This window comes from Larus michahellis, chromosome 2, assembly GCF_964199755.1.
Source record: "Larus michahellis chromosome 2, bLarMic1.1, whole genome shotgun sequence".
In the NCBI taxonomy this organism is placed as follows: Eukaryota; Metazoa; Chordata; class Aves; order Charadriiformes; family Laridae; genus Larus; species Larus michahellis.
The window spans coordinates 145,360,293-145,371,215 of NC_133897.1; the positions used below are offsets into that span (position 1 = coordinate 145,360,293).

The 10,923-nt window shown below is 49.3% G+C and overlaps 1 protein-coding gene across 1 annotated transcript; it reads left to right on the plus strand.

The window, feature by feature from the left end:
• The first annotated feature begins 5,926 nt into the window (after positions 1-5,926).
• Positions 5,927-10,923, plus strand: KCNS2 (potassium voltage-gated channel modifier subfamily S member 2). Its single transcript, XM_074577509.1, has 2 exons — positions 5,927-6,512; positions 7,165-10,923. Exon 2 carries the CDS (start codon positions 7,203-7,205, stop codon positions 8,634-8,636), a length of 1,434 nt encoding a protein of 477 aa, XP_074433610.1. The 5' UTR covers positions 5,927-6,512; positions 7,165-7,202; the 3' UTR covers positions 8,637-10,923.

Here is a 10,923-nt window from a genome sequence, read left to right on the forward strand (position 1 = left end):
GAAGTTAGGACACTCTGTGAGCTTGGGTCACCTAGCTGGAGAGGTTTCTCCCGGCCTTCTGCATGCTGGTTTCATAATCAAAAAACAGTTTTCCTCTCAGACTAAAACAGATGTAACTTAGGAGGGGGATTCTCATATTCCTGCTTTTTGAGTAAAATGTTTTCCAAGTAGGGACTGCTCTTCCTGCTTGTGTTCAACTTGTTTTCTTTATTTAAGATGGAAATTCCTGTGTCACAGAGATATATATCTCTCTCTCTATAGAAACAAGAAATTATCTCAATTATTCTTTTTAGAATAAAGGGCCCGGATAAGCTTTAGGTGAGCTTTTTCTCACTTGCTGAGAGCAAGCAGCATTTTCCCCATCTTCTTTAAAAGTGCACAGAAGAAAAATGGAGAGAAAACATGCTGCACATGCATGAGGCATGTTCTCAGCGAGAGCAAATCAGCTGAGAAAATATCAGCTCTGGGGATCTGCCCAGAGGAGCTATGCTGTAGCTGGATTTCCCATGGCTTTGTTTTCTAGATACACAGAAGCATGAGAAGTGTAAGGGAAGAAACACATGGGTAGGTTCCAAATGCAAGTGAAATAGCCTTCAAATGCTCCAAGTCAGATGACTGAGAGCCCAGAAATAGGCTTTTTAGTCACAATTTAAAACTAATAGCTATAATCTGGATCCAAGCAAGATCCTCCTTCTCCCCATCTCCGCTCAGGTAAATATCAAAGAAATCTTGTCCACTGCTGACTGCACCAGTGCCACTGGGAAAGTGACAACTGAACTTTATCAGGTCATCATCTTACATCCAAAATTGCACTCCTGAAAATCCTTCTTATTGCTACTGGCAATGCTTACTTGTGTGGCTCAGCTTTTGGGTTGTTTTTGTCCAAAAGGAATATAGTTCTCAGACTCCATGTAAATGAAACCAAGGTAGTGGAGCTGATCACGATGATCACTTCAAAAGCAAAATCCCAATCCCAAGTAACATGCTCATGTAAACATTCCCACTGCAGGCTCCTCTAATAGTCAGTGGGGTCAATAGGTGTGGTTCATTTAACCCATCTCAGACCTCAGTTTTCAGTAGGGTTGAAATTCTAGAATATGTACTAAAAGAAAGTCACAATTATCTAATGATCCTTTTTTGCTTTGCACTCCATGATTCTGGGATTTGATGATTTAATTAAGGAAAACAGCTCCCCACAGAGCTTGCAAAAACAAATATTATCACGTGTCCCTCATGGTCAAGAGTTCAGTGGAGTAGGCACACCGGTGACTAAGCAGGTCAACTCACAACAAAAGGCACGATACTTCAGAGTCATTGCAGTAAAACTTGCTCATGCAATCAGTGCACCACAAAAGATCAGTATTTGTCACTCTGTTGAGGCACTGGCAGCCGCAATGAAATGTTCAGTTCATGCTCAGTACATGGTTCAGTTTCTTTGGCTGCCACACGGCCTTTCTGTGGTCCCCTGGAGTTCCGCACCGTCACAGTGCAGGTCTGTTTTCAGGCATCACTGTCACTGCCTTGTAAACTTCTAGCTTAATAAAGCATTTTGACTCGCTCCCCTCCCCAGTTTTATGCTGCAAATGCCACAAGAGCTTGTGCAAAGCATTTGCCTCCTAAGAAAAGCGGGCACGTCAGTAAAGGCACTTGTGGGATGAGCAGATTCATAAACAAATGGTACTCCTTTTCTGCCTGTGGCTATGGAAAGGTTGACAGAGGTCTTTCTAAAACAGCCAAAAGACCATGCAGCGGGGCTCGTCTCAGCTCTCTTTAAACTTCCAGTTAGAAAAAGATGGCCGTAGATGGCCAGCAACCAAACGTCATGAGAACAGCTACCTTACAGATGTGAGGGGGTAAGAAAAAAGCATGTTTAGACAGGTCTCTCATCTGCAACATTTTCTGTGAATCAGGGGTTTTCTCAAATTCAGGCAGTACTCTCATCATTTGTATAACTATCCAGAGAGGGGTGTAGCTGTTATGAATTTGTTTAAATCCATTTTCAACTTATTCATTCTTTGAGACTTGGCAATATTCTGCAACAGTCCTTTTCCAGTATTCAAATGAGCATTATGTGCAAAACTATTTTGATTTCTTTTAAACATTCAAATTGGCTACAGTCAATAGTTGTGGCAGTAGGAATGCTGTCACAAAAGCATCTCAGCTTTGCTCCCAGCTGCCTGTGAGTCTTTGCAAAGAAAAACAGATTGTATCTATTGATCTTAAACTAATACATTAAGACTCCAGGATTTCCCAATCCATCTGGAGCAAAAGGAAATGGCCAACAAGAATGTACATTTGAATCTGGCTCTGGGGCCAAAGGGGGACCTTCCAGTAAGTATTAAGTTCAGACTGACCTTCCACCTTCAGCCTAATAGATGGCGTGTCCTCAAGTCCAAAGTGAATCTACGTTCCACTCAGTGGAAGTGCTGATAAAACCACTGACTTAGGTCCCATATCTTCACTTAGACCCTACTGAGCATTTAATTAACACTGTAGAAGCAGCAGTAGTCGTAGCAGTTTCACTTCTTCCAAAGCTGACAACGTATCTAAGATAGCAGTGTATTGAGCCTGCAGAACAGAGTGCCACATGTCCTCATCAGCATTAAACTCACGGCGGGGTAGCGCAGCTGCTGTAGTGGTGGGACAGCCAACAGGGGCCAGACAGGAGATGTTGTCCCGGGATGTGGCTTCTTAGGTGGCAGCTTCCTACACCCAGTCAGTCGCTAGCACAGCAACAATTCCACATGCCGTCACAGTTCAGGTCACCACAAGTCCAAAGCAGGGTGTGTAGTCAAACATATCGCAGTTAGCATGTCTCCAGACCCAGACCAGCCCTGGTGGGCACCGGTACATACCCCATGTCTTTGCAGAGCGCTGGCACCTTCTCATGTTCCTTAAATAACATGGTAGCATGTGTACTATTAAAACAAACCCTGTCTCTCTCACACAGTCTCAGTGTCAACAACTATAACCAGCAGAACCAAAGTTAGCTGAGATTTTGTAATATTGCCCTAGGGTGATATGAGTCACTCATTTATCTCCCCATTCCAACAGGCAATTTTTTCGCACTTCCTTCCCTTCCCAATACCAGCACTATCTTGGCACTCCTTTTTCATCCTCCCCAATCCAAGAAGCGTCCACAGGGCAGTGGAGACAAAGTGTTGTTTTATATTTACTTATTGTCAGTGCATCCCAAAATTTGCTCTTATCTGACACATCACAAGCTCATTTTGGGCAAACCCCTGACATCTCACATCCCTTTTGACATAATAAAGTGGATCTTTTGCCTTGGATTCCACCAGTGATAGTGCATCCGCAGCAACTTATCCTTACCCCTGGGAAAGGCAAAAGCACTAGGTCAGAAAGAGACCTGCTTGTGTGTCTGCGGAGCAGAGCGCACACCTTGCAGAATATTCAGATGAATTTTGGATTACTACCTTGGGTGCTGGAAGCACTTTAGCCTTATTAGCAAAATGCTCCGGCTGAGCCAATTAGCCCTAATTACAGCAGTAGTTATATCAGACTAGGGGGAGTTGTATGCTTACACAGTTATATTACTTTGCTGTTTATCTCCAGCATATCTGCATAAATTTCACTGTGCTTTTTAATGAGAAAATACTCATAAATACATTTCCCAAAATAAGTATGAGGTTGCCTATAATCCTTTTTCTTAGCCAAGTGGCTTAGAAGGTGAGAACAATGTATAAATGCTTGAAAATCCTCTAAACATATCTCCACTTAGTTTCTTCCAAAGCAGGGTTAGGCAAAAAATACCTAAGAATAAGAAAGAAGAGTAATGAAAAATACTTTTTTTACAAATTTGCTGGAGATGTTTCAATATGTTTAAAGCCCCCACTAGATATCTAGGGTAGCGCAGAGCTGGTGAAAATACACAGACAGCACTTGAATGCACTACCAGCAACAGCTCACTATTCCTTGCAACGTCACTAAGGAATAGGAGTTATTTTTGTTCTCCTAACAGTGAGTGGGAAATTACAGCAGATAAGTTTTGTGATCTATCCAAGCTCTGGGGAAGGCGGGGAACACACATCCAACTCAGAAGTCTCAGCGTGGTGGTTCACAGTCCTATGTCCTACTAACCCTTGCCCCAGGCATTAAAAGCCAGTATAAATAGAGCTCCCCAGTGAGCGGTTCACCAGCAGAGCCCGGCGAGGAGGCGGCTGTCACAAACTAACCCAACAACTGTGCTGCCACTGGGAAGCAGGAGAGCTGCCTCTCTGGAGATGAAAAGCCATTGTTATAGGGAAACATGCAGGTTGCCACTGCATTTGTGAAGCCTTCTCCCTGCTGTGTGCAGCCTGTGTCCCCTGTGTGCCCCTTCCCAGGAGGGGAAGAGCTGGGGGGACTGAACAGAGAGGCAGCAGCTCTTTCCCTGGCCAGGAGGGCAGCCTGGTGTGCATAATTCAGTGTGGATTGAACCTCCCATGAGATGCCACTGGAGTGGGACCCAGACCCCCGACCCTGGGCAAATGTAGCAAAGGGAGGGACATGCTGGAGGACAGTAGGGGGAAAGGGAGGCAGGAGGTTCTCACCATCAGGAGAGCATAGCAAGAGCAAGCAGCACCCAAGAAAAAGTGAGCAGCATCTGTAGCTCACCTGAAGCATGGATCTTCTGAAGCATCCCTGGGGGGCTGAGGGTGCTGTGGGTCCATGCACACCGCTGTGGGAGTGTCCACAGAGGTGTGAGGGCTCTGGCCACACAATGGACAAGCATTGGTGGGACATGGTGGAGTGATCACAACACCACACCTGTAGGAAAGCTGAGCAGGCTCTTGGAGACGCTGCCATTGGCATGCAGCACGACTTATGTGCCTCGCTCCATGTCTGCGCTCAGTTACCTGGGCTCTTATAGAGCTGCTCTTTAATACTGGGGGGTTCCTTGTAAATAGGGTTCACGTGCTGCTGGGAGCTGGGGCGTACAACCTCTCCACACCTCCAAGGGTTTGAGGACCAAGCAAAGGGCGATGCACAGGGCTGGAGTCCCTGGGGCTCTGCCAGGGCTGGGGAGAGCAAGCGAAGAGGGTTCTTCCCCCTGCACACCCTAATCCGGCAAAGCATTGACAGCAATCCATTTCCAGGAGACGGACTCCAGATATGTGGGGTCATGAGTGAGAGGGGGTCATGAGGCGGGTGGCAGGAGACGATGCAGGTTAGCCCAGTACAAAGCACCCGTCTCAGAGCATCTGTGCTCTGCACAGCCGATTACCCGGGCTCAGGGTGGGTCAGCTGCACAGCCGTCTCCCGCGCGCAGGAACTGCCACCGCTTCCCATGGCAGCCAGGACCAGCCTTCTCCCCGGGGAAAATCGGCCTCATGCCGGGCTCAGCAAGAGGAGGGAGATTTCTTCTGCATGGGCAGAGACGCTGCCACCGCTGACCAAGTAATGAGCCATTATTCCACATGCCAGCACTAAATCTCTGCCCCGCCAAGAGCAGCAGCGCAGCGAGGTCAGGCCCCTCCGCGGGAGGCGCAGACTTCCAGGATCGCTCCTCCCGAAATGGCTGGGCCGAGTTGTGCGGAGAGCTGGGGGCCTCCCAGCCGGCGCCTGGAGGGGGGGGGAGGCGGGCAGCCTCAACGGCCCCCCCCCCGATTTCCTCACATCAAAGTGCCCTGACGAGTGTCCCCATCTCTCGTCTTTCTCGCCCAGGCGCCACGTGGCTGCAGCGTGGGGGGGCGGCGGCAGGACCCGCTCGTGCCGTTGGCGGCGGGGGCGGGAGCACAGAGGCACCCCCTTCCCGGTCCCCTCCCGGGGCCTGCCGGGGGTCCCGCGGCGCCGGCCGGTGGGCTGAGGTGGCCGCGGGGAGCGGGGGGACGAGTGGCTCTGGGTGGACGTCCCGTCCCCCCCACCCGCGGGGAAGTTGTGCCGCTGGGAGCCGGCGTGAGGCAGGATCGTGGGGAGGGGAGGAACCCCGAGTTTGCGGCGCCGCTGCCGTCCCCGCGCAGCGCCGGTGCGCGGGGGCAGGAGCCACAGCGAGCGAGCGAGCGGCGGCACCGCCGCCACACCGGCTCCGCCGGGCCGCCCCTCCGCAGCCGACCAGCGCGGCCGCCCGCCCCCTGCCCGCCCACGGGGCGGCAGCCCCCGATCGCCCGGCGGGGCCGGGTCGGGTCGGGTCGGTCCCGGGGGGAGGAAAGGTGGGAGCGGGGCGGGGGCGCGCGGCAGCCGCGGGGGTCGTCGCCATGACGAGCGCGCGTGCCGCCGCCTCCCGCCGCTGAGCCGGGCGGCGCGCGGCCGCTGTCCCTTCAGCACCGCGCGCCCGGCGGGGCCCCCTCAGCGCCAACGGCTCCGCCAACGGCAGCGCCAACGGCAGCGCCAACGGCCCCGCCAACGGCAGCGCCAACGGCACCGGCATCCCCAGCGCCACCGGCAGCGGGGCGGCCCCGGCATCGGCAGCGAGGCGAGCCCTGGCGGCCCCCGAGGGCGGCGGCGATGGCGGGCCGGGGCCGGGGGCAGCAGGGCGCGGCGGCGGGGGGCCGCGGCCGCTGAGAGACCAGGTAGGGCGGGCGCGGCTCGGCGGGGCGCGGAGCGGGGCGGCTCCTCCGCGGCGGGGGCCCGAGCGGGGCGAGCGGGGGGGGGCGGCAGCGCCCCCGGGGCAGAGCGGGGCCCCGGGCGGGGGCGGCGGCGCGGGGCTCCGGAGGAGGCGCGGCTGGGCGAGAGGGGCCGCGGGAGCGGGGCCCCGGGCGGCGGCGGCCGGGGAGGGGTGTCCTCGTCTGGCGGGGCCGAGGCACGGCGGGAGGGAGGGGAAGGTCCGCGCGGAGCCGGTGGCACAAAGGCCGTGAGTAATGGGGGGTTCGTAGGAGCGACAGCCGCAGGGCAGGTGAAGGGTACGGGGAGGGACAGGAGGCTGCGGCGGGAACAAAGGAGCCACCACTGAAGGTGTCTTCGGTGGGAGAAAGGGAGGGGAAAGGGGGAAAAGGGGAAAGAAGACAAAAGCGGGGGAAAGGGGGAAGAGGGAAAAGAAAGAGAGAGAAAAAAGAGAGAAAGAAAGAAAGAGAGAAAGAGACAGAGAAAGAGAGAAAGAATGAAAGAAAGAGAGAGAAAGAAAGAAGGAAGGAAGGAAGGAAGGAAGGAAAGGAGCAAGTGTCGATAGATGAACATGCTGTAGACTTGGTCATTCTGGCAATTTTCTCTGCAATTGCATCCTAGGTTTTCAATCCCTTATACACATTTGGAAGAAGCTCACTATGACAGGGCAGAGCCTGAAGGCTTTATCTGAAGCAAATTTTGAAGACAATGAGATCAGCATCAACGTTGGAGGCTTTAAGAAAAAGATGAGATCCAACACATTATTAAGGTTCCCTGAGACCAGGCTGGGCAAACTGCTGAGCTGCCACTCAAAGGAGTCAATACTGGAGCTCTGTGACGACTATGATGACACCAAGAATGAGTTTTATTTTGACAGGAACCCTGAGCTCTTTCCTTATGTGCTACATTTTTATAACACTGGCAAGCTCCATGTAATGGGTGAACTCTGCGTGTTTTCTTTCAGCCAGGAGATTGAATACTGGGGAATCAATGAATTCTTTATAGACTCTTGCTGCAGTTACAGCTACCATGGGAGGAAAATGGAACCAGATCAAGAGAAATGGGAGGAACAAAGTGACCAGGAGAGTACGACATCTTCCTTTGATGAGATTTTGGCATTCTACAATGATGCCTCTAAATTTGACAAGCAACCCTTTGGAAACATCAGGAGGCAGCTCTGGCTCGCTTTGGATAATCCTGGGTACTCAGTCCTAAGCCGAATCTTCAGTGTCCTTTCAATAGTGGTGGTGCTAGGCTCCATCGTGACTATGTGCCTGAACAGCCTCCCAGACTTTCAGATTGTTGATAGCAACGGGAACCCCGAGGAAGACCCTCGCTTTGAAATCGTGGAACATTTTGGTATTGCATGGTTCACGTTTGAACTGGTGGCAAGATTTGCAGTAGCTCCTGACTTTTTAAAATTTTTCAAGCATGCCCTGAATTTGATTGACCTAATGTCTATCCTTCCATTTTATATTACCTTAATTGTCAACTTGGTAGTGGAAAGTAGTCCAACTTTAGCAAATTTAGGAAGGGTTGCACAAGTCCTGAGACTCATGAGGATCTTTCGCATCTTAAAGCTTGCTAGACACTCCACTGGTCTCAGGTCTCTTGGAGCCACCCTGAAGTATAGCTACAGAGAGGTGGGGCTTCTTTTACTCTACCTCTCTGTTGGCATTTCCATTTTCTCAGTAGTGGCATATACCATTGAGAAAGAAGAGAATGAGGGGTTAGCCACCATCCCTGCTTGTTGGTGGTGGGCTACCGTTAGCATGACCACAGTTGGCTACGGGGATGTTGTGCCAGGGAGCACTGCTGGCAAGTTGACAGCATCTGCATGCATCCTAGCTGGTATCCTAGTGGTAGTGCTTCCCATTACACTGATCTTCAATAAATTCTCCCACTTTTATAGGCGTCAGAAGCAGTTAGAGAGCGCCATGAGAAGCTGTGATTTTGGTGATGGCATGAAAGAAGTTCCATCAGTCAACTTAAGGGACTACTATGCTTATAAAGTTAAATCCCTTATGGCCAGTCTTACCAATATGAGCAGGAGTACCCCCAGTGAGCTGAGCCTGAATGATTCACTGCATTAGTGTACAAGTGTGACAGCAGTTTGCATGAGAGCTATCAAGAGCTATGTTTATAAATGTTTTCCTATTTGTCTTTTTCCTAAAGGATAGTGTTGCTGACACTGCACTAACTTTGCACTTGAGAAACTGAAGACATTTCTATTAGAAGTTGACAGTTTGCACATTTTCATCCTTGTTGCATAGGTACTAAATGCGGACTTTTCCATACAAATGTTACCACTTCCATGACATTAGTGCTAGCGGTATAGTGATGATCTGTTAATTTGTGCATTTCCTCTTCTGAGCAGAGAAATGAACGTAGCCAAGTGGAATAAAAATTCTCAGCTGTGACACGAGTAATGAAGAAATCACCTATCACCTACACCAGTATCTATACTAGTGTAGGACTTCCCACGTATTTTACAACAGTTTAAAACAATCACCTGTAAATCACTGACACGGGAACACTTTTCCCCATCTCCCCATCTTTCTGACTAGGAATTCTGATTGTCACATGTCTGAAAACACCTCTGAGCTTCACATTTCAGTGGAAATTTGCTTACTCTTGAGCACGTGTGTTAAAAACTGGGTGTTCTTGTTCTGAAATGTTATGTATGGTAATATATTTCAGAAGCTCCTAAGCATAGACCTACCTCTGTTTCCAAGATTAGATCAAATACTGAGCTCTCTGAAGAAGCCCACCCCTCATTTCCAGATAGCTACAGAATCACAGAGTCATGGGATGTTAGGGGTTGGAAGCGACCTCTGGAGATCATCTAGTCCAACCCCCCTGCCAGAGCAGGGTCACCCAGAGTAGGTTGTACAGGAACACGTCCAGGCGGGTTTTGAATGTCTCCAGAGACGGAGACTCCACCACCTCTCTGGGCAGCCTGTGCCAGTGCTCCGTCACCCTCAAAGTAAAGAAGATCCTTCTCATGTTTAGATGGAACTTCCTATTTTCAGGTTTGTGCCCATTACCTCTTGTCCTGTCATTGGGCACCACTGAAAAGAGCCTGGCCCCATCCTCCTGACACCCACCCTTTAAGTATTTATAAGCATTGATAAGATTCAAAGGCTACGTTTCCACAAGTGATTCTAGGTATGGAGGCCCATGAAGACATCTCTGGATCCCATTTCCAGAAGTGATTTGCATACAGCTCAGTTCCAGTGAAACTGAAGATATGCTGCTGTATTTCAGTCCATCAAAATGGTTCTGAGATAAGACACACAAAATCGTGGGTTTTCAGTAATTAGAAGCTCCAATGAAAAACTTGGATTTGTTTAATGAAGCGACATGAACAGTACAGGCAGCATTTTAGGAACTGACATTCATATACTGCAAAAAGACTAATTATAAAGATGCCATATGTGATGCTGAGATATAAAATCTAATTTTATCAGGAAAGCTTGAAAGCAGGTGTTGATGGCAGACAATTCCATTAAGCTTTCTGCCAAGGAAGCTCTAAGGAAAAAAAAACCCTGTAAGTCACATTTTCCCTCAGAAAGAAACTCACCACTTACAGCTAAGGAAGAGTGTAAGGGCCTAAGAAAGGAACAGATAAAGAAAAGAGCTTAATACTGCACACACTGTGGGCAGATCCTCCTACCTGCTTCTGTGACGTAATTGATTTAAATCTTTTTTAAAAAAAAAAAAAGACGTGAGAGAGCAGATCATCCCTTATCAACCCTTATGCACTTGTACGGAGATCAAACACTTGTAGTCACAGGCAGAAGCCACTGCTTCCCTTTCTTTATACTTCTAGGGATCTGTGCTATAAAACAAACTACTGGCACTCCGTGGGCAGAACAGCATTTCTTTTCAGATCCTGCTGCTTTTCCATCCCATTCATTACGTATAATGTTCCAATTAATTGCTTTTTAATTTTTTGTTTGTTTGTTTTACTTATGAAGACTAGAGAGGTTCAGAAAATAAATTCAAACTAGTTAGAAGAGAAATTAAAATACTAAAGACAAAATTGTCATGTTTGGAAGGCTGCGTTTGTATACGCTAACAAGGAGCGGCCCAACTGGCAAAATAAAGCAAATAAGTTACAAATAGGTAATTCCCTTTTTTAGGCTATTAAAGGCTGCTGTCTGGTCTGGATCTTTTGATGTTCTTGCTGTATCAGCTTCACCTAAAACCACAAAGCTGAACACCCAGGATCATATTCCTATATTTCCCATGATCTATCACAGAATATAGTGCGAAATAACTTACCTACCCACACCATTTCCTTTGAACACCCTCCCCTCACATCAGTCAGTAGTTGATTTAGGCCACGAAGTGTGAGGGAAACGGTTCTTTTCTAAC